At 43.0% G+C, this 21,084-nt stretch overlaps 1 protein-coding gene across 2 annotated transcripts in view; it reads right to left on the bottom strand.

Annotated features, from left to right (window-relative positions):
• The window catches only part of TRAPPC11 (trafficking protein particle complex subunit 11), a 70,519-nt gene that overhangs the window by 46,107 nt on the left and 3,328 nt on the right, over positions 1 to 21,084 (bottom strand). For both annotated transcript variants that reach the window (XM_040333974.1, XM_040333975.1), the window contains exons 2-13: positions 19,224 to 19,448; positions 18,979 to 19,148; positions 18,398 to 18,468; positions 16,311 to 16,425; positions 15,950 to 16,049; positions 14,168 to 14,241; positions 9,062 to 9,158; positions 8,830 to 8,963; positions 7,378 to 7,525; positions 3,497 to 3,590; positions 378 to 457; positions 91 to 169 (exon numbers count right to left, since the gene is read on the bottom strand). In XM_040333974.1, the coding sequence (XP_040189908.1) occupies positions 91 to 169; positions 378 to 457; positions 3,497 to 3,590; positions 7,378 to 7,525; positions 8,830 to 8,963; positions 9,062 to 9,158; positions 14,168 to 14,241; positions 15,950 to 16,049; positions 16,311 to 16,425; positions 18,398 to 18,468; positions 18,979 to 19,148; positions 19,224 to 19,427 (1,366 nt within the window). In that variant the 5' untranslated portion in view covers positions 19,428 to 19,448. The remainder of the gene's footprint in view (positions 1 to 90; positions 170 to 377; positions 458 to 3,496; positions 3,591 to 7,377; positions 7,526 to 8,829; positions 8,964 to 9,061; positions 9,159 to 14,167; positions 14,242 to 15,949; positions 16,050 to 16,310; positions 16,426 to 18,397; positions 18,469 to 18,978; positions 19,149 to 19,223; positions 19,449 to 21,084) is intronic.

Below are 21,084 nucleotides of genomic sequence, written 5' to 3'. Positions count from 1 at the left end.
AAACTAAAATAAACCTTCACAGCCCCTTTAATTCTCCATTTCAATTTACTTTTGACTATTTATATTTTATTAATGAATTAAAGCACTTACTTAAGTGGCTCTTCATTCTGGGACACTTGTATTTCTTGAACTGAGCTACAGCACTGCTCAGGAGGCTGATAATGAGCTCCTAATACAGAAAATACAAAAGGGAAGGGTTGAGAACACAAAAAAGAGATGGGGAAATATGTGGGCTGGGCATTGCAGCTTAAAGACATTATTCTTCAGACCGACAGCTTCCACATTTTTAGAGACTGCACATTCACCAGATGCATACACGGTGATATGAAAGATACATTTGCTGGCATAAAAAAAGGCAAAACCAAAAAGCTGCTTACCGAGTGAACGACATCTTTCTCTTTAAGCTGCAGAGCAAGAATGCCCGCTTTTTCTTTCTCCGGATCAGAAAGGTCAAAGCCTGTAAACAATACAGAATATCAATTCATTAATCAAGTGCATGATCTTGGTAGGAAAGGCTACTGAAACAAGTGTGGTCATTTGACCCTCTTACTCTGGAACAAAATAGTAATACAATTCTAGAAAGTTTTAACAGCTCACTCAGTTAAGTAGCATACATTTTTTTATCTGGTATTGTGCAGGAGGGTAAATGTGGGATGTACAAGTCCCCTGCCATTTATCTGCTCAATCCCATATTGGACAACCACTAAAAGCAATCTTTTTATTTATTTAGTATTCAGTGAAAAAAAAAATCACTGTATTTACCACACCCCATGTGGTACTTTCCTTGTCCATTATAGTCATTCTGGGCCAAGTCATCAATGTGCTGTGGCCATATTAGACAAAAATAAAAATAGAGCCAATGAAGAATCACAGCTGACCAACAGAACAATATGAAATACATTCATCATCAATAAGTAAAAACTTAAGTCGTGTATATGTAAAAGGACCCTAACTAAAAGGTGCACCGAATGGAAAGTTTGGCGCCAAAAAGCAAAAATGTAGGATGCACTTGGTCGAAAACCGAAAATGACAGTTTTTAAAAACATATATATTTTATATATAAATTGTATTTAATTTTACTTTTTAATAATATCATGAATATTATTGTCTGCCATTATTGGCACCTTTAGCTCAAGAAAAGCTAAAGAAAAATGTATGCCTTTAAATTCTATGTATGTCTTTACACTGGTCTGTTGTGCTTCCGTTGTGGTGTTAAAAATCCTGTTCGCTGCATTTTTGGTCAATTAAAAATAACGCACCAAAAACGCACCTCCTCATTGAAATTGTAGCAAGAATGCATCAATAACGCACCCGTGTGAAGTTTTTTATGTATATTTTTGAGTCTCATGACCGATGAAAAAACACACCATAAGCACAGGAAAATTGTAGCAAAATGCATTTTCAGTGCCATTATCGGCGCCTTTTTCTCTTATCGGCAAATTGCTGATTAACACAATTTTTGCCTGATACGTTTCAGCCGCCCACATTTCAGTGCATCTCTAATACTAACTTTCTGACTACATCCAGTTACATGGCATTTGCATCACCATGGGAACTATACAAGTAGAGAATTATACCAATCTCACTCATATTTTTGTATTCTTTGTCTGAATACCTAAAATATATAAAAAGATATGTTCAAACTGTTCCACTCACTTCCTGTTGACATCAATATGGAAGTATGCTGCCAAAATAAATGAAATTATATGAATGAAGTGTTGGAGTAAAGGATAAGTTCACCCTTATGAACATGTTCAAACCTGTATTTAGTAACATGTTTAGCAATCTCCCCCCGCTACGCTGATCCTCTCCTTATCGTTACAGTGGGCGAGGGATCCTCTCCCCACACCCGCGGTCACAGTTTGAAAACATCTCGGCATGTGGGGCTCTGCCCACACAGCCGCATCATTTATTCTCATAGATCTGCAAATAAATGAACTACAAATAAGTGTGTGTGTGTGTGTGTGTGTGATATATATATATATATATATATATATATTTTTTTTTTTATTTTATTTATATATTTACACACATACACTTTTGTGAACTGATCCTTTAAGGATACAGAAAGTGCAAGTCTGACTACGGAAGGAAGAAATTCAGTTTAAGGGCCCTTTTAGAACCTTGTGCTTAAAAACGAGGAATGCGTTTTCAATGCATTTTTGGTGCATTTTCTGAATTCCTGTCTCTCAGCATGCATCTGTGAAACTTGGACATTTGACTGTGTGTGTGTGCTTCTGATGCATTTTTCATTTATTCGAATGGAGAGGTGCGTTTTTGTTAGACATGCATTATGCTGCACACACTGCACTTCATTGCATTGATGTGAAGAGATATATAGGATTTTTTGTTTCACTATTTAAAACACCAAAAGAGCTTTTAAAACCGATCAGTGTGAAAGGGCACTAAAGGGCTCTTCGGCAAACCAGCACAACAGCCCAACTGCTTTAAAGCGGTGGTTCCCCTAAAAATAAACTTTTAACATTGCTTTTCCCAAATTAATTACGATTAGAATCGGCCAGTTTTATTAAAAAAAAAACGTCCCTACATACCGTTTGTTATATTCGTTCCCACCGCCACTTCCGGGTACGATGCTGGCGGTGGGCGTTCCTAATTGATGGACAGGCATCCGACCGACGCATACATCGCGTCACGAGATGCCGAAAGAAGCCGAACGTCGGTGCGCATGCGCCGTATAGAGCCGCACCGACGTTCGGCTTCTTTCGGCATCTCGTGACGCGATGTATGCGTCGGTCGGATGCCTGTCCATCAATTAGGAACGCCCACCGCCAGCATCGTACCCGGAAGTGGCGGTGGGAACGAATATAACAAACGGTATGTACGGACGTTTTTTTTTTAATAAAACCGGCCGATTCTAATCGTAATTAATTTGGGAAAAGCAATGTTAAAAGTTTATTTTTAGGGGAACCACCGCTTTAACAGACAACCTCCAAAATAAATTGCAAATACAACAGTGTGAGACCCTCCTGGTAATGAATGCATCACAGTCCGAACTTGAAATTCAAATCTACTGAGCTCCTATCTCTGTATTCCCTCTGGGACTCATAAGAGATTAGCGAGTGATTTACCCTGCTGTGAAAGCACATTTACACCAGTAAAATTAGAATCAAGTGCAAAACTTTTTTTCTATTTTGGATAGAGTAAAGGAGAGTTAAAACCAATGTAAGGTTTATTTTTGTCATCTGTGTCTCATTGAGAAGATTTCCCTTCACTTCCTGTCCCATAGCCAAAACAGAGAGGGGGAGAAAATCCCAGAAAAGTGAGAAAATCCCTGGCCGCCAAAATTAGTGTCCCCATTTTACGATATCTCTTTTATTCCTGCTATGGGGACATCCCAAAATTTGAGAATTTCTTTTACTTTATGGTAAACAGGACTAATAGGGAGATTCACCCCCTCTAACAGGGGCACATAAAAATAAGTTTTGCCTTTAATTATATTTTAACCCAACAGTAAAATGATTAACAAGTTACTTACTTAGTATTCCTTGCCTCCATGCCCTCTGTCCATAGAAATCCAGAGCTCCATTAGGCGTCTCCAGAGGATCTGGGTTAGGATAAACCACAGAAGGCTAGAAAAAAGTAGAATATCGCAAACTTACATAAAGTGGTATGTTTATCAGTTTAATCAGACAAACTGAAAATGGGTTCACATAACAAGTCTAATTATAAGATGTATAATGATTTAGCAAGAGGTTTGCGGTACATTTTTAAACATCTCTTTCAAACTGAACCGTTTCGGTCTGTGGAGAGACTGACTGCTGCATCACACAATTGAGGACTAATGCCCTGTACACACGATAGGTTAGTCTGATGAAAACGGTCTGATGGATTTTTCCATCAGTTATCCGATGAAGCTGACTGATGGTCAGTCGTGCCTACACACCATCAGTTAAAAAAACGATCATGTCAGAATGCGGTGACGTAAAACACAACGACGTGCTGAAAAAAACGTTCAATGCTTCCAAGCATGCGTCGACTTGATTCTGAGCATGCGTGGATTTTTAACCGATGGACTTCCCCACAGACGATCATTTTTTTCTATAGGTTTTTTATCCATCAGATAATTTTAAAACAAGTTCCTATTTTTTTAACCTATGGATAAATAACCGATGGGGCCCACACACGATCGGTTTGGTCTGATGAAAACTGTCCATCAGACCGTTTTCATCAGACTAACCTATCGTGTGGAGGCAGCATTAGAAAAAATTAAACTCAAAGATCTCATGTATCATTCAAAAGCCAGAATCGTGTTATAACGCTCAGTGCCTATGAGCGCTCATGAAAACTTAGAGGGGGCCTATGAACACCGAGTATTGGGAGAGAACCATCTAATTCCATCTTTTCTTTCACTCCAAGCTCAAAGCTGGGCGAAACAAAATATTTCCTTTACTAATTGATGCGGCTGCTGTCAGTGTTGCATAAACTGTATGTAGCATCAGCTACATAGACTAATGTCGTGTTTCCCATACGGGGGCTTCCTGTCCACTGCCAGAATATAATCAAGTCAGGTTGATTGCTTCTCACGAGAAGCTTCTTCACAAGAAGCCTTGTATTTTTATCAACAAAATAAAATCTGATTGGCTAAGGTGGAGAGGTGGACACAAAGTCACCGTCTCCACCTCAGCCACTCATTGGAAACCATGTACAGTAGGGCAAAAAAGTATTTAGTCAGCCACCAATTGTGCAAGTTCTCCCACTTAAAAAGATGAGAGGCCTGTAATTGTCATCATAGGTATACCTCAACTATGAGAGACAAAATGTGGAAACAAATCCAGATAATCGCATTGTATGATTTGGGAACAAATTTATTTGAAAATTATGGTGGAAAATAAGTGTTTGGTCAATATCAAAAGTTTATCTCAATACTTTGTTTTATATCCTTTGTTGGCAATGACAGAGGTCAAAGGTTTTCTGTAAGTCTTCACAAGGTTGTCACACACTGTTGCTGGTATGTTGGCCCATTCCTCCATGCAGATCTCCTCTAGAGCAGTGATGTTTTGGGGCTGTCGCTGGGCAACACACTTTCAATTCCCTCCAAAGGTTTTCTATGGGTTTGAGATTTTGAGACTGGCTAGACCACTCCAGGACCTTGAAATGCTTCTTACGAAGCCACTCCTTCGTTGCCCGGGCGGTGTGTTTGGGATCATTGTCATGCTGAAAGACCAAGCCACGTTTCATCGCCCTTGCTGATGGGTGGAGGTTTGCACTCAAAATCTCTCGATACATGGTCCCATTCATTCTTTCTTGTACACGGATCAGTCTTCCAGTTTCCTTTGTAGAGAAACAGCCCCAAAGCATGATGTTGCCACCCCCATTCTTTACAGTAGGTATGGTGTTCTTTGGTTGAAACTCAGAATTCTCTCTCTCCTCCAAACACGACAAGTTGTGTTTCTACCAACCAGTTCTACTTTGGTTTCATCTGACCATATGACATTCTCCCAATCCTCTTCTGGATCATCCAAATGCTTTCTAGCAAACCTCAGACGGGCCCGGACATGTACTGGCTTAAGCAGGGAGACACATCTGGCACTGCAGGATCTGAGTCCCTGGCGGCGTAGTGTGTTACTGATGGTAGCCTTTGTTACGTTGGTCCCAGCTCTCTGCAGGTCATTCACTAGGTCCCCCCGTGCGGTTCTGGGATTTTTGTTTACCGTTCTTGTGATCATTTTTGACCGCACGGGGTGAGATCTTGCGTTGAGCTGAAGATCGAGGGAGATTATCAGTGGTCTTGTATGTCTTCCATTTTCTAATTATTGCTCCCACAGTTGATTTCTTCACACCAAGCTGCTTGCCTATTGCAGATTCAGTCTTACCGGCCTAGTGCAGGGTCTACAATTTTGTTTCTGGTGTCCTTCAACAGCTGTCTTCACCATAGTGGAGTTTGGAGTGTGACTGTTTGAGGTTGTGGACAGGTGTCTTTTATACTGATAACAAGTTCAAACAGGTGCCATTAATACAGGTAATGAGTGGAGGACAGAGGAGCCTCTTAAAGAAGAAGATACAGGTCTGTGAGAGCCAGAAATATTGTTTGTAGGTGACCATAATTTGCAAGTAAATTCTTTGCAAGTCAGACAATGTGATTGGATTTGTTTCCACATTTTGTCTCTCATAGTTGAGGTATACCTATGATGACAATAACAGGCCTCTCTCATCTTTTTAAGTGGGAGAACTTGCACAATTGGTGGCTGACTAAATACTTTTTTGCCCCACTGTATTCATTGATAAAAATACAAGGCTTCCTGTAAATGGCCCAGCAGCACTCAGCCAGACTCCGTTGTGTTCTCACAGCAGACAGAAATCCCTTTACCACCGCCGACACACAGCGGTACATTCTGTATGTAGCTGAAGCCAGATACAAAGTGGCATATAATTGTGAAGTGGAAGGAAATTGATAAATGGTTTTCCATTTTTTTTTACAAAATATCTGAAAAGTGTGACGTGCATTTGTATTCCGCCCCCCTTATTTTTCTTCCACTTTACAATTATGTGGCACTTTGTGCTGGTCTATCACATACAAATTCCATTAAATACATTTACGTTTTTGGTTGTAAAATGTAAAGGGGTATGAATACTTTTTCAAGGCACTGTAAAAGGACAAATTCACTTTTTAAGAAAAAATAAATAAAATGCAAATTTTTTGCAGGTAAAAAATAAATAAAATAATAATAATCATAATAAGGAAAAATACGTGTTTTTTTTTTGAGCTTGTAAAAGCATTTCGCTGGTGCCATGTAGGTCTTCAGCTGATCTGTCAGTGTATCTGCTTGCCCTTACCTCCTATATGAGAAAGCAGATACAATTTGACAGGAACAATTTGACAGGAACAAAGAATGAGCTACCTTGGTGCTCCACAGCGCCAAGGTAGTTCATTGAAAACTACAAGTCCACAGAGCAGAATGGAAAAAAAATTCTGTTTGTTGCAGTGTGACAGCTACCGGAGAGTAAAATATCCCCTGCTAGCTGTCAGAACAGGGGATCGGAGGGAAAAGGGGCCTGGGCATCTGTAACATGCTACATGTCACACCCTGAACCTTACAAAAGGTGAACTTATCCTTTAAAAGTGAAAGAAAAGATAAAGTTAGGCTTTAAAAAAAAAAAAAAAAAAAATTATGCATAGTAAGAAAAGATCAGGTTTTTCTTGTTGTCCCCACTGGGGAGATCCGGTATCTATATCTGCCTGGATAAAAATATGAAAATTCTGATTTGTCACCGGGTCAGAAACAGGAAAAATCTTACATATAAAAACATACACACACACACTTTGAAGATAAGACTAAAAAATTCTGGGCATTAACATTACTGACACAGTCTTACTACTTTACAGCTCTAGCATGCTGGAACTGAAAGCCAACTTACACTGTGATTACAAAGAAGAGCAGCTTGATGCTTGCGCTCCTGTGCGTAATGTGCAGCCTGTTGGTAGTAGAAGCCGGGATTCTGTGTCTGAATGGCAGTCAGCCCCAACTTAATAGCTTCATCAAACAAGTCCCCAAAAGCCTGGAATCTTTATTGTAAAAAGAAAGAAACAGTTAGAACCAAAATGTAAGTTCCTTTATTATGGGCAGCTAGATGGTGGAAGTTTTTGATATTCAGGACCCCATTTTGTAAGACAAGAAATTTAATATAATTGTGTTATTTCTAGGCCATCATGATTAAAAAGATAATTGCATTGGCATTGCAAGCTTATCTGTCCTAGACATAATAAATATTACAAAAAATGTAAAGCATTCAGAAAAAAAAAATCTAATGCTAGGTCCCACTCCAGGGAGTCAATAATACAAAATAAAAATCCCATTAACAATACTGCCGGAAAGTAAAAAAGTTAATTATTGTAACATATATACATGTCAGCTTTTCCATTCTGCTATCTCAGTGTAATTTCAATTATATGCTGGTCTGATGACAAGACCCTGTGACTTCTCAAAACTAATCACAAGCTTTTCCTCCATGCAAGAAACTGCTTGTGTCCAAAAGGCACCCAAAGTGTGACCATGCTTTATGCCAGTTCATGGACAGTTTACCAATGACTCCATCTACTAATATAGAAGATGGATACTTCCTTTAGAACTGCAATAAGATAGGAATGTAAAACACTAAGCAGATACACAAGTGTACCTAGAATTTGGACACATACAGGAGAATTCATAAAGAGTATTGTAGACACTGCGAACTGGCAGTATTTCTTTTAAAATCAGTTGCAATCATTGCACTAGTAAGAGGTACCTGAATTTGGCACACATGATGGTACTAGTACCAAAACTGGCACACAGCGTTCATGAATTAGGCACAGGCCATGTTAAAAGATAAAATCACCTTTAAAAAATAAATAAATGCACATTTATTTGCAGGTAAAAAAATGTGCATTATTATTTATTTTTTTAGGAACCTGGAAAACATTGAACCAGGGATCAGCAGATCGCTAATGCAATGCAGGTCTCCTGCAGACCGTCAGTGTAAGCTGTCTGCTTGTACTTCGGCAGGCAGTTTCACACTGACAGGAACAATCAATGAACTCATTAAGAACTACAAGCGGACAGCTGCAAAGGCTGTCAGTAGTTGTAGTGCATTCTCATTCACAGAACATTGTGAATGAATGAGCCTGCCAAATCAGGGGGAGGGGGGGGGGGGGGGGGGTATCAGGGAAGGGGGATGTGGAGGGCCACTACATTTGTAACATGTTACACCTTGAATATGGATTACATGTTACACCCTGAACTTATCCTTTAAGGGGGCTATACCATCATAAACCTGTTTTTGCTTTATTTAGTTCCCTCATCCCCCACCCCATAGTGTGACAAGTTTTCATACTGTTTAGACATCCAGGCAGCATGCTCAAACGACAGCTCAGCACTGCCTATCTTCTTCTTGCACAAATCAATGTGCTTTCTGAACTGAGCAATGGCATCTAGAGGGGTGTTGTGCTGGAAACACAGGCGGCAGATCTGCAAAATAAATAAAACAATAGACATAACAGAGTGGTAAATTAATAAAATACTACCTAAAATCTGAACTGTGCTTGGTAATTATAAGGTCTTCTCACCTTATAGTTTATGAAGCCAGCCATAGTTTTAATCTCCAACATGTTTGTTTCATGAGCCCTCAGTTCATGTACAAGGTTATAGGCTGTCCGGTAATTCCTAAAATAAGCAAATGGCATATCATTTGAAGAGAATAGTAAACGTGTGAGAAATTAATTTGGCACATGCCATTAACATTATACTACTAATTATTCCCAATGAAGCTTATGTTTTCTTTCATGAATATTTTACATTGCTTGAAATGTCTTCTAAATAAGCAATCCCTATTCCCAGCTCCGATAGTCCTACCACTACAGCTACTAGTTTGAAAAATGTCCTGCTGTCGTCCCTGTCAAAGCCATACTGAAGGCAGTATGGGGTAGAACCATAGGATTTCTGTAAGGTGGGTGGGCGGGCAATGGGACCTAGGAAGAGCATACTGTGCAGGTGCAAGGAAGCATTTTAGTAATAAACAATGACAAGCTAAAATACTATGGAAGGAAAGGAAGAGGACACTATAAACATATACACTTACTTTGAAAACGAAAAAAAATGTCTGGGTCACATTCAGACATGAGAAGCTTTTGACTTTCTACTTTTCCTCCTCTGATACTGCCCTGGGTGTTAGGCTGTGTTTATATTGTTGTACTGCAGTTTGGGTGCAGCACAACTGAATGCATGTTTTACATGTGGGTTTAGGCGTGATCCTATTGGCTTCTATTAGATTGTGCATTAAAGATGCAGCATGCAGGACTTTGATGCACTTTCATGAAAAATCATGGTATAACAGAAGACAATGGGATCGCACCTAATAGCATGTGTAAACCAAACAAACACCCAATCGCAGCACACAGCTGGGAACCAGGCCTTAGAGTTTGGGATTACTTATTAGGTGGCATTCACACTTCAGCATTTTCCACAAATCTGCCCGCGATTTGAAAGCGCTGATGTGTGAATAGCATATCGTGGGACTTGCATTTGACATCACGGCGCAGGTCTGCCGCAATTGTCGCACGATAAATGCAGTAATATGCATCGCGGCAACCATGTTGCCCAAAAAAGTTCAGGAGCTACTTTTGGGCGACATGCTGCCCCGCGATTTATCCCACAACAACGGCAGCATACCCGAGCCGTGATTTGAGGTGTCATTCAATTGAATGGCATCTCAAATGCGAGTCCCACGAATTGCCATTCACACATCAGCGCTATCAAACCGCAGGCGGATTCACAGCAAATCGACCCGTGATTCAAAATGCTGAAGTGTGAATGCAGCCTTAGGCCCCTTGTCAGTTTTTTAGGCGGACCTGAACGGACGCACCGTGCAGGTCTATGGAGCCACAGATGCCAGCGTCGACATGCCGCTGACATCCGATCCGCTAAAGTGCGACGGATGGAAACCCTATTTTCCATCCGTCTGGCGGATCGGATGAAGGCGGACTCTACGGTCCGTCTTGATCCGATTCCCCATAGGGGAGAGCAGCTCTCTGACAGGTCGGTCCCTGCACAATGTGCAGAGACAGACCTGTCATCTGCCTGCTCAGCGGGGATCAACAGAGAGATCCCCGCTGAGCAAGGTGTCCATGTAAAAGGGCCCTTAGAGTTAAGGTTAATGGTTATGGAATCATTTTCAGGGCTTGGTTAAGGGGAGGTAAACTGTGAAGGGTTAAATGAGTTAGATTACATTTTTGTTTACTTTTAGGTGTTGGGGTGGAAGAGGACATACTTTTGTAACTTGTTTGTAGTAACTGCTATAAACTTAAGCTAGGTACACACTTGAAGTATTTTTTCATTCAACCCAGCGGGCTGAATGAAAAAAAAAAAAAACAGGAGAGAGATACTAAGCGATGTTAAGTGCAGCGATCTTCCCCACTGAGCTATTGAACACACTGATCAGCGCTCACAGACACTGGCTGCAAGTGCTGCTCGGATGTTGGCTTTCCAGCATCCTCGTTCGACAGAAGACGGGTTCTGATAGACAGGCTGATGTACACGCGTAGGGCTCTTTCACACGGGGCGTATGTGGGCTCCGCTTTGCTCAGCGGGGATCGCTCAGTCGATCCCCGCTGAGTAGGCAGATGACAGGTCTGTTTCTGCACACTGTGCAGGGACCGACCTGTCAGAGCACCGCTCTGCCTTATGGGGGGGGGGTCAAATCGGACGATCTGATCCGCAGACGGATGGAAAAAAATAGGATTTTTGTACTCACCGTAAAATCCATTTCTCTGAGTTCATGGACGGACACAGCAGCCTTTGACCTTAGGGTTATTCACCTTCCTTCCAGGAGAGTTAGGCAGAAAAACATCACTTTAAGTGTTAACAACACGTTCCTCATTACAGCTCCTCCCAGGGGGCGTGGTCCCCTGGGTATAACCCACACTCTGCCTCAGCAGCTCCAGTTCGTAACAAGCAGTACAAACAAAGGAGGGGTGGGTGCTGTGTCCATCCATGAACTCAGAGAAATTGATTTTACGGTGAGTACAAAAATCCTATTTTCTCTTCCGTTCATGGACGGACACAGCAGCCTTTGACCTTAGGGACGTCCCCAAGCAGTGTCAAAAAATTAGAGGGGTGGGAAAACAACACAGCAAACCAAGCTACACCCAAAACAAAACCGGAGTTACTCAACGGAGGAACTCCAACCTTAAACTGCCGCCTGTAACACCTTGCGGCCGAAGGAGGCATCCGAAGATGCACTCACATCCACCTTGTAAAATTTTGAGAGGGTGTGGATTGACGACCAGGTCGCTGACTTACACACCTGTAACACAGAGGCTTGATGACGGAAAGCCCAAGAGGCACCGATCGCCCTGGTCAAATGCGCCGTAACCTGAAAAGGAGGCGCCCGCCCCTTCAGGGCATAGGCCTGAAGCACAAACTGTCTGATTCACCTAGAAATTGTGGCCGACGAGACCGCCAGACCTTTTTTAGGACCGTTCACCGACAAGAACAGTGAGTCCGACTTCCGGAACGGAGCCGTAGCAGATAAGTAAACACGTATGGCCCGAAACAACATCCAGGGAATGTAAAGTGGCCTCCTTAGGATTCTTCGCCGAGGACATAAGGATGGTAATACAATGTCCTCATTAATGTGAAAAGCCGAAACAACCTTTGGGAGAAAAGAAGGCTGCGGCCGCAGCACCACCTTATCCTCATGGATGACTAAGTAAGGAGCCTTGCACGACAAGGCCGCCAATTCAGACACACGTCTGACTGAGGTAATCGCTACCAGAAAAACCACCTTCTGTGACAGAGTCAGAAAAGGGATCTTCCAAATGTCCTCAAAGGGAGCTTGTTGAAGCACAGAGAGGACTAAATTCAGGTCCCATGGGGGCAGTGGAGGACGCACAGGAGGGGCCACATGCCGGACCCCCTGCACAAACGTACGCACCATGGAGTGTTCTGCCAAGGGTCGCTGAAAGTTAACAGCTAGAGCCGAAATCTCACTCTTAACCGTACTCAAGGCGAGAGCCTAATCCACTCCACGCTATAAGAACAGCAGAATCCGGGACATCACGTATGTACGGGGGTGCTATTTCATCTCTTCACACATAGAGATGTAGGCCTTCCACGTACGATGGTAAATCCTTCGTGAAGTAGACTTCCGTGCACGCAGCATGGTAGAGACCACAGAGCCCGTCAGGCCCCGGTCCTTCAGTACCTGGTTCTCAACAGCCACGCCGTTAAAGCCAGCGACTGTAAAGCAGGGTGGAAGATCGGACCCTGCGACAGAAGATCTTCTCTCAGGGGCAGACGCCAAAAGGCGTCTGCCACCAGACGCATCAGGTCCGCGTACCAGGAGCGGCGTGGCCAATCTGTGGCGATTAGGATTGTTGGAATCCCTTCGGCTTCCACTCTGCGCAGCAGACGAGGAAGAAGCTTCAGAGGAGGGAAGGCGTAAATTAGGAGATAGTGACCCCAAGGTGCCACCAACGCGTGGCCACCAACAAGTGACACAACACCACACACGCCAGCACATACAGCAGCACCCTAAAAGATAAAGAATTCACAGCCCCCGCAACACACGGTCCCCGGTGGCGATAAAACCCTAGGAGGCCCCCCCTCACAGCCGCCACCCAGTATGGGGAAGGAGGGAGAGGAAAGGGAGAGAGGAAAGCAGGGCGGACCCTCAGTCGACTTTCCCAGGGAAGCACCAGCCATAACCACCTTGCCAGAGCAAGGGGACTACTTACCCGTCCTGCGACCACCGGCTGGAGGCATTCCAGACAGAACCAACATCCGCTAAACGGCATGGCTGTCGGCCAGACACACTGTGACAAGGCCATAGAGACCGGTCATATGTGTGCCCTGGAACATGTAGTTCCCCCGGCCGCCCCTGGAGCAATGGGGCCTGTCGTGGACGACCCAGAGCTGAGCTGAGGGCCGGCACACGCTCGATGGCCGAACATGGGGGGACTACAAGAGTCAAGACCCAGCCTGTCACCCAGTCGGCAGTTGATAGAAGAATCTCAGGATTCAAAAAAATGCAGGAACAAAACAATAAAAGCGAAAAAAAATATCAAAAATAAATCCAGAGTACAGGACTCCAGAAGGCCTGTCCTCTCCTGACATTAGGCAGAAAAAAAAAAACTGGAGCTGCTGAGGCAGAGTGTGGGTTATACCCGGGGGACCACGCCCCCTGGGAGGAGCTGTAATGAGGAAAGTGTTGTTAACACTTAAAGTGATGTTTTTCTGCCTAACTCTCCTGGAAGGAAGGTGAATAACCCTAAGGTCAAAGGCTGCTGTGTCTGTCAATGAACGGAAGAGAAATAGGGTTCTCCTCCGTCACATTTTGGCGGATCGGAGCGGGTCGGATGTCAGCGGGCATGTCACCACTGAAATCCGTGGCTCCATAGAGGTGTGCGGAGCACCCGTTCAGGTCCGCCTAAAAAAAAAACGGACATGTAAAAGGGGCCTTAGTGAATGTCGGCCGGGTTCAGTTGAACCAGCAGCCAAAACTGGCCAATATTCAAGCCATGTGTGCTAGCTTGTAGGCCCTGGAATCTGGGCACCTCAAACCAATGTATACCCTACCTTTCTCATGTCCTAAATAACAAACCACCTGACATTAACAACTTTGCATGTCATGGTAACCCTATAATACTGTATATAAAAGAAAGTGCATTACTCACTTCAAGGCATTCTGTGTATCCTGTTTCAGTTCACTGAAGAAAGCAATCTTAAACTGATGCCTTACAAACAGCAGCTATAAAAACACAGAAAACAAAAGACTGTAAAGTTTTTAAAATAAGACTGTACGCCATTTATAACAACTGTTTCATTTTTTAAAATGTTAGCACTGTACATCAAAGAGCCAGTGACCTCTAAGCCCCCATTCACAGTAGGGCAATTTTTGACCCATAGACAATAATGGAAATGCATATACAGTAAATGCACCAGAAAACACATTGTGCTGCAGCTGCACAACCGTGAACAAAGGCTTATGCTGGCTCATTTGTTTTTTCGTTCAGCTAGCAGGCCAAATGAAAAACGAATGAAAAACAACTAACAGATTCCTCCATCCACCCAAACAAGGTGGAAAGAGGAATCTTCCCCATTGGGATATTTACCCAACACTGTCAGAATAACACTGATCAGCAGCAGCCACTGATCAGTGGAAAAATGTGTTCCTTAGACGGAAGTTGATTAAACAAAACAGGGGAGCCCACACAATGACTGAAAATTGGCCAGTCCCAGCTTGACTGACTAAATTTCATCATTGCATGATCAGTATAATCAAATAGGTGTTAACCTAGTGAATAGAGTGTTACCTATGTGTGTGTCTGCGTGTATCAGAGCGATTCCCGCACCCACAACTACCCGCAGTTAAAATGCATACCAAATGGCACCCCCACGCATGTTAAAACCCAGCGCATTTGCGGGTGCGGGAAATTGCAGTAAAAAACAAAACAAAAAAAAGTACACGTTTTTGAAAAGGTGCATGCAACTTTTTTTTTTGCGGGTACACGGGTTCATTTGAATGGGCTGCTGTGCCCAAGCAAACACGGGCTACAAAAGTGCCATGGTCTGAACCTATAATACAGTTTTTTGTCCAACCAGTGAGTTGAACAAAAAACCTGACGCAAATCCCCCATCTTCACATTCATGGTGGAATCACTCCTGCTGAGCTATTGGAGTTGATTTACTAAAACCGAAGAGTGCAGAATCTGGTGCAGCTGTGCATGAAAGCCAATTAACTTCTAACTTCAGCTTGTTTAATAAAGCTTTAACAGAAAAAGAAAAGCTAGAAGCCGATTGGTTTCTACGCAGAGCTACACCAGATTTTGCACTCTCCAGTTTTACTAAATCAACCCCATTGTGTTCTGACAGCTGGGAGACTTCCCCCGCCTTTAGAACACACTGATCAGCGCTGCTGGCTATAGCCCGCCCCCCCAACAATCTGGTTGTACAAAAGTCAATCAGTAGACCACTGTCGCCATACATAGATGGAATTTTCGATAAATGTATGGCTGGCTTTAGGTGCCTGCAGGCTAATGGGGGTTGACATGAAGGCACAAATATGACTTTCCTCATCGTAAACTGGCTGCAGGGTGCTATTTAATGCCCCTTAGCCAAGTGTCAATGAAGCAAATGGGAGAATAGAGAAACAAGCCAGATTTTGATGACACTGCTTATCTCCCAAGTAAAGAATAGCAATCAGAACAGGTTTTCTAACCTGTCTGATCAATTGTGCCCCCAGGAGAAGTTCGCCTGGACAAAACATGACAAGATCACCCAATTCAACTGCAAATAGCTAAACTGACCAACTCTCATTTTAGATCTATGGGTTCCTCAATCTAGATCATAAGGCTTTGTCAGGAGACTTTGTATATAACAAAAAATATATAATACACATATAAAAATGACAAACTATATACATTGTTAACATTGCAATGTTAGTATCATCAATGTACCTGATGAGTGGTTTTATTTAAGAACTCCTTATGGGATTTTATCCTTCTGATTTCAGTGTAGTAATAGGTCTGTGCATGCTCATAAAATGCATTTTCTAACCTAGAGGGAGATAATAATAATAATATTATAGGCAGAATTTAAATGATGAAATTATTGTGGTAACCTCAATTACACCATGTAAAATAGATAAGCACACTTGGGTTTATGAAATGAACTTGAAGATAAGAGGCAACAGCCAATCAAACGTTAGTTATTTTTTTGTATTAGCCTTGGGGGAAAACATGGTACTTGAGATCTGTTTGGCTCCATGTTTCTTTCAGATTGTTATAAAGTATCTGACATGAACTAAAAACTGCATACCTAATAATGTAGCCCACCAAGTGGTCAGTGTGCGGGAGCACGAAGAGAGATTTCCCCGAAAGATCACAGGCATTGCAAAGAGAAGCAGCCCGTTCTGAAGCAATCAGATCTTCACCTGGATGACAGACAAAATAACAAATAAGAACTGGTAGAAAAATCAGATGCACATACAAAGAATAGTAGACTCTCGCTAGGGTGCAGAAGGAGTTTCCTGATTTTTAAAGGACAAGGGAACCCAATTTAAAGAATAAGTAGCACAGTGGCTAAGTGATTAGCACTTCCATCTAGCAGCACTGGGGTCATCGATTTGAATCCCAATTACAGCAATACTTGCCTGGAATTGGCATGTTCCTCCCTGTGCCTGCATGGGCTTCCTCTGGGTACTCTGGTTTCTTCCCACACTTCAAAAGATATGCTGGCAGGTTAATTGGCTCCTGTCTAAATTAGCCCTAGTATATCTATGTATGAATGCGAGTTAGGGACCTTAGATTGTAAGCTCCATGAAGGCAGGGACTGATGGGAATGTACAACATACTGTATAAAGTGCTTTGTAAATTGAAGGCGCTATTTAAATACCTCGAATAAGTTATTTTAATTTTTTTGTTTGGATAGAATGTGGAAATCAAGGCTGAAATGTCACTTGTATAAAAAAAATAAAAAAAATTGGGAGGGGAGAGTGTAGATCCTGTATAGAATATGTTTGACACTTCTTTATGTTTTTAACAATATGCATCTTCCAGGTTCTCTTTTACAGATTAACTGCTTGCCGACCAGCCGCCGCAGTTATACGGCGGCAGGTCAGCTCCCCTGCGCGAGAGCCCGTAGCTATATGTCGGCTCTCGCGCAGGCAACTAGCTCGTTACAGAACGAGGACCGGGAGCTATGTGTGTAAACACACAGCTCCCGGTCATGTCAGGGAGAGAAATGCTGATCTTCTGTTCATACAATGTATGAACAGAAGATCAGTCATTTCCCCTAGTCAGTCCACCCCCCTACAGTTAGAACACAGCCAGGGAACATACTTAACCCCTTCCCCGCCCCCTAGTGTTAACCCCTTCACTGCCAGTGGCATTTTTATAGTAATCCAATGCATTTTTATAGCACTGATCGCTATAAAAATGCCAATGGTCCCAAAAATGTGTCAAAAGTGTCCGAAGTGTCCGCCATAACGTTGCAGTACCAAAAAAAAAAAAAAAAAATAATCGCTGATCGCCGCCATTACTAGTAAAAAACAAATATTAATAAAAATGCCATAAAAATACCCCCTATTTTGTAAACGCTATAACTTTTGCGCAAACCAATAAATAAACTCTTATTGCGTTTTTTTTTTACGAAAAATATGTAGAAGAATACGTATCGGCCTAAACTGAGGGAAACATTTTTTTTTTATATTTTTGGGGGATATTTATTATAGCAAAAAGTAAAAAATATTATTTTTTTTCAAAATTGTCGCTCTCTTTTTGTTTATAGCGCAAAAACTAAAAACCGCATAGGCGATCAAATACCACCAAAAGAAAGCTCTATTTGTGGGGGAAAAAGGACGCCAATTTTGTTTGGGAGCCACGTCGCACGACCGCGCAATTGTCAGTTAAAGCGACGCAGTGCCGAATCGCAAAAAGAGCTCTGGTCTTTGACCAGCAATATGGTTCAGGGGTTAAGTGGTTAAGAAAATATTGAAAACTAAGACTCAATAAAATGAAGTTTATTCAGTAGTTGATTAAGGTATAAATCAGTGGTAAGTATATAAATACTGAAATATCCTTACATCAGAGGGTGAGAGCCGGTTCACACTGGGGCGACTTGTTAGGCGACTCAGCCGCCTGACAAGTCGCGTCCCGTTCTATTCAATAGAACCGCTCTAATAGGAGCGACGCAAGTTGCTCCGACTTAGAAAAAGGTTATTGTACTACTTTGGGGGCGACGTGCATTGACTTCTATACAGAAGTCAATGCACGTCGCCTCTGAAGTCGTCTTCAGGACGCCCCCAAAGTCGTGCCGCCCCTGTGTGAACGGGCTCTTACGGTGATATATATATAAATATTTATTCAGTCCAATATTGTTAAACGACACACAACACATAGAGGCACCTGGTGGTAATGGTGTTTTCTTCTGAATTAAAACCACGGCAACCTTTGTATTCCTTCCTTGCAAGCTTTGCCTAAAAAGATAAATACAAATAAAAATAAAAAAAAGGGTGTTACAATGCATGGCACATTTACTATTATTCATCCATGGTGCTAGGTGAAGGGCAGATTAACAACTGAGCACCAATCAGAGTGCTTCTTGATAATGTGATCTCTGTTACTTATAGGATATTAATTGTGTGCAGGCTGGAGGCTTAATTTGCATTAACCACAAAGGGTTTAAGGTGGTTTTAAAGTCAGAAGGTTCTTTACTGCATATTACCTGCAGCAGCGCTGGTTCACTACCCCCCACCCCAACAAACTCATACAGCAGCGGGAGCCATTGGCTCCTACTGCTGTCAATAAAATGCTATGGGGCTTGGGGTGTGCAGCGCTGTATGTGTCAATAGTAGCACACTGCAGGCCTGCAGGTGCACCTTGTCAAATCGTCACGTTTTGAGTGAAATGAACCATTACCAAATATATTTAACATTAAGTGTGTAGACACAAAAAGGTTGTAAATGGAAATATTCTGGGTTCCGTACCTTACAATTTCCACCCTGGTTGCACATTCTAACTGCTTCTCCTTCCACTGGCCCTCATCCCAGTCCAGCTCATAAAACACAACAACCAGAGCAGGCACCAAATTCAGATGTTTATTCATCCATCCAGTCTTCAGAATGCCTTTAGGAATGTACCATTCATAGGATGTTCTCTAAACAAAGAGGAATATATTTACTATTTATCCATAGACATTGATGGTAGGTGTCAAATCACAGAGTATGCTAACCTTTGTCCTACACTTTGGAAATTCGTGATCTCCGGGTAGAACCTTAAATGAGATGGGCACCCGGTCTGCTCTTCTGTTGGCGCAAAATGCATCCCATATCGCTCTGTGGATGGCATTGTAGGTTACATCTAGTCCAGTGAGAGTCACGAAGGCCATTGGACGACAGCATAGCTCAACAGGGAAGTCCCACTGTGTGGGGCCCATTTTTAAAATAATGGTGCAAACCTTATAAAGAAAAACAAATATAAATTAAGAATGCAAAATGGAAAAGTACAATTATGTTAACAATGCAAAAAGATGTATCTGTTTATATTTTAATATAGTAATATACACATTCACGGGGTATATCTATTCTTGTTCGTGCATCAGTCAGCCTGGACTGCAGTGTTCATCTAATAAAAGTACATGTATTCGATTTATTACAACAGAACATATTTGGGGAAATGTTTTCCTGCAAAAAATCTGTTTAAAGCACTTCATGCACTCTTCTAAGGTCCACTTCCGCTTTTCCTGGTATCCATCATCATAAATTACATATCACTGTGGAGCTCAAAATAAAAAATATTGGAAAATCCAGAAGTACAATAGGCTGTTGGCCTAAGGCTGGGTTCGCATTTGCTGAGGGTTCGCACCTGTTCCCGCAGTTCGCAACCACCCGTACAGAAAAACAAGCTGGATGCAGCGCTTCGAGGCGGCGGTTAATGATGGGATGTGGGGTTCCAGCACCTTGTACCTCTGGAACCCTTTACATTACACAGCACCCTGCGCCTCTGCAACCCTTTACATTACACAGCACCCTGCGCCTCTGCAACCCTTTACATTACACAGCACCCTGCGCCTCTGCAACCCTTTACATTACACAGCACCCTGCACCCCTGCAACCCTTTACATTACACAGCACCCTGCACCCCTGCAACCCTTTACATTACACAGCACCCTGCACCTCTGCAACCCTTTACATTACACAGCACCCTGCACCTCTGCAACCCTTTACATTACACAGCACCCTGCACCTCTGCAACCCTTTACATTACACAGCACCCTGCGCCTCTGCAACCCTTTACATTACACAGCACCCTGCGCCTCTGCAACCCTTTACATTACACAGCACCCTGCACCTCTGGAACCCTTTACATTACACAGCACCCTGCACCTCTGGAACCCTTTACATTACACAGCACCCTGCGCTTCTGGAACCCTTTACATTACACAGCACCCTGCCCCTCTGGAACACTTTATATTACACAGCACCCTGCACCTCTGGAACCCTTTATACTACATAGCACCGCACCTCTGGACCCCTTTACATTACACAGCCCCCCACAGTTTGTTACACAGACACCCCCCTAACAGTTCTGGACCCCCTGCATGTTACACAGACCTCCCTACAGTACAGACCCCCTCCCTACAATACAGATCCCCCTCTACAATACAGACCCCCCTCTACAATACAGACCCCCCCTCTACAATACAGACCCCCCCTCTACAATACAGACCCCCCCTCTACAATACAGACCCCCCCTCTACAATACAGACCCCCCCTCTACAATACAGACCCCCTCCCTACAGTACAGAACCCCCCCTACAGTACAGAACCCCCCTTCAGACCCATTATGTACCTCAGATCAGCGCGGGACTGCACGTCGGGTCCCCTCCCCCTGTGTAGACATAAAGGAGGATGGGGAGGCGGCTTTACTCTGCTCGGCTGTGTGAGACAGCCGAAACTAATCAGATCATCAGAGCCGCGGCCACCGTACCAAAGAGAAGGAGATCGTTGCGGGCCCGGCCCCCTGATGTGCCGACGGGTGTCACTGTCACTCGAGTGCCACTCCAACTCTCAGCTGAGAGTGCACTGGGGGGA

The sequence above is a fragment of the Rana temporaria genome, chromosome 1, assembly GCF_905171775.1.
Source record: "Rana temporaria chromosome 1, aRanTem1.1, whole genome shotgun sequence".
Classification (NCBI taxonomy): domain Eukaryota; kingdom Metazoa; phylum Chordata; class Amphibia; order Anura; family Ranidae; genus Rana; species Rana temporaria.
Note: the sequence above shows the minus strand (reverse complement) of the source record. Positions and strands in the feature narration are given on the sequence as shown.